The sequence below is a fragment of the Diachasma alloeum genome, unplaced genomic scaffold (genome assembly GCF_001412515.2).
Source record: "Diachasma alloeum isolate Michigan unplaced genomic scaffold, Dall2.0 Dall_scaffold_00178, whole genome shotgun sequence".
In the NCBI taxonomy this organism is placed as follows: Eukaryota; Metazoa; Arthropoda; class Insecta; order Hymenoptera; family Braconidae; genus Diachasma; species Diachasma alloeum.
Window position 1 is genome coordinate 128,631 of NW_021680344.1, and position 2,740 is coordinate 131,370.

General features: G+C 33.4%; 1 protein-coding gene across 1 annotated transcript in view; it reads right to left on the bottom strand.

Moving 5' to 3' along the window:
• Positions 1–1,063: 1,063 nt before the first annotated feature.
• The window catches only part of LOC107038896, a gene marked incomplete at its 3' end in the record, with an annotated part of 17,046 nt that continues 15,369 nt past the window's right edge, over positions 1,064–2,740 (bottom strand). Inside the window, 1 exon segment of the mRNA XM_015258222.1 lies at positions 1,064–1,169. Coding sequence (XP_015113708.1) covers positions 1,064–1,169 — 106 coding nt within the window.

The window sequence follows — 2,740 nt, forward strand, 5'->3', positions numbered from 1 at the left end:
TCTACATAGATTTGAAACGGAAATTCTCTAATGGAGAACCCATCGTCATGTATGAATGACGCATTCTTTCAAACAATAAAAAAGATATTAGTATTGACGGTGATCTATGAAAATTTCAATTCTGAGGATTTAATATTGATATCGGATCTAAATTAACCATGACATATATGGACCCATCTGAATTTACGCATTTTGCTATGGCAGATATATGACTATTCAATTTACTGCTTCCTTTCAATATGATATTTTCAAGGTTGTGAATTTCTCACGTAAAATATACTTGTCCACTTTTTAAAGAGCGCGTAAGTGAGGTATGAAATAGTATTAGTTGCATTCTTTCCTTCGCATCACTAATTCTGAATTGCATTTTCAAGCCACGAATGACCAAAATGATCGAGGTATTTTCGAAATAGCTACATCAATTATATTACTCATGATGAGATTTCATATGGACGCCGAGTGAATAATCAAATTACGTTAGAAATAGTAATTGATTCAAGAATTTTTCAGTGTAGTAAATGAATAAAAACATTGAACTTATGAATATAATAATTTTCTGCAATAGAATGCAAACACTATAACTCTGTGTATGCGAGAATTTTACTCTATATTAAAAATTGTTATTATATGATCTATTTAACGATTGGATAACTCTTCATTCTATTTCTTCAGGGGATTGTTCGCTCAACCTTAACTCTAATCGAGCGACTACCGTATTCTCGAGAATTAAGTTTCAGTAGTTGGTGCACTCGATATTCCGCATTTGGGCTTCATGACCTCAACCCCCCTGTCTCTTCACATTCGACCGACGGAGCGCTACCCAGCATTACTTATACCACTTTGTGACATCATCACCGAAGTAATAGATTTCGAAAACATCTCATTTTCAATCACTTATTGTAAAATATCGAGGCAATATTTCTTCATAATTCTTTAAATTAGCTATCTATGGGTTGTGTAGAATCTTTGAATAGAGACATTAGAGAAAACTGAGCTCCATGTAAGTCTTCTATTATGAATAGCAAATGATTAACAGCTCCATATATATTTTACAATCATGTACCTTCGCTGCCTCCATTTTTCTCCATATGGCATTACCCTGTGATTTATGCTCATCTAGATATTTCAAGATTTTTGTAGATTCTTCCTTGGAATAGAGGATGAGGTCTCTAAAATTTAAGGAAACGAATCAATTTTTAGATGCTAATTTGTGATCGCAAAGTACATCTGAGGACCCACCAACTGGTCTCTAAATTAACTACTCTTGGGAGCCACCCTAGTGGAAAAACCTAAGGCAGAGGCGTAACATGCCTGATCAGAATTTCGGATCGGACTTGATCAGTTTCTGATCGAGACCTGAATAGAATTTCCACTCGGGTATGAGTCACTTTGAGAGTGAAATTCGTAAGTGTCCTGGTAGCTCAGATGGTAAGAGCACCCGATGCTCACCAGATGGAACGATTGAGGTTATTCGAGAGAAAATGTTTGAGCTTGTCTTTTCATGTACAGATCTCCACACTCCGATTATCAGCGTAATGTGAGCAACAAAGCGCTATATGATAGAGCGGAAATTCCGAGGATTGATAACTTTATCCTTAGATTGGCCAGGAATTATTATAATAAAATCAAAAACATCAAAAATGATACAATAAATGCTCTAGCTGAATTTCCAGTGGAGGAGGCAATTGATCGGGCCAGATGCAATGACATCAAACCCCAATATTTCATTCAATACGACAAAATGGGCCTGTTCCAAGATGAATGGAACAAGCCCATTTTATTCCATATTAAAAGACATAAAAGTCAAAAAAATTCCTTTGGATGATTTTGAGTCTAAACCAATGGTTTATTCGAAAGATATTCCTAAGGTAGATATTGATAACTTTGATAGATTAAACAAAAAGTATTGGTGACTGGATGCCGATGATAGATTTATGAGAGAACTCACTGCTCGTGAAGCAATTTACAAACAGTTAAACAAAAATAAGAATAATCAAAGAAACAGATATCATAGGAATAATTTCCGTCCTTCTTGAATATTTTTATAATAATATTATTATTAATAATAAACACATAGACTGTGAATGCGAAAATAAGTACAAAGATTATAAATACAGTCTAATTTATTTACTCTATTTTACAGCTGCTTTATACCAAGAATTTCACATATATGTAAGTGATTCTTCTATAAAAAGTCTCACCATAGGTAATTTTTGAAAAAAATTACATTAATCATCTCTTCTTTTGCGGATACCCTGCCGTGCCTTTTTTTTTTACTTACAGCAAAAAAAAAATTTCTTTTTTTTTAGGCACATTATTATGTTTACACATTCATTTATTAATAGCATTGTTAATTGCACTTCAAAAAATATTGTTATTATGAAATCAAATTTAGAAATATAAAATTAAACCTGAGAGTCACTAATGGACCATAAGTTTACGAAATCGTATGAAAATATTTTGCATAAAAGTTTTTCGATTCTAGTTAAGTTATGTAAATATGTAAATATTGATTGTTAATGAATAAAAACCATGAAAAAAAAAGTAAGCGCACCCGACGCGACATTGGGAGGTCCCGGGTTCGATTCCCGGCTAGGAAGTTACTAATTTTTTCTCTCAAAAAATTAAATTTAATTAATGCCTAATGATGGAAGGCGGAGAAACCCTAGTGGAAAAACCTAAGGCAGAGGCGTAACATGCCTGATCAGAATTTCGGATCGGACTTGATCAGTTTCTGATC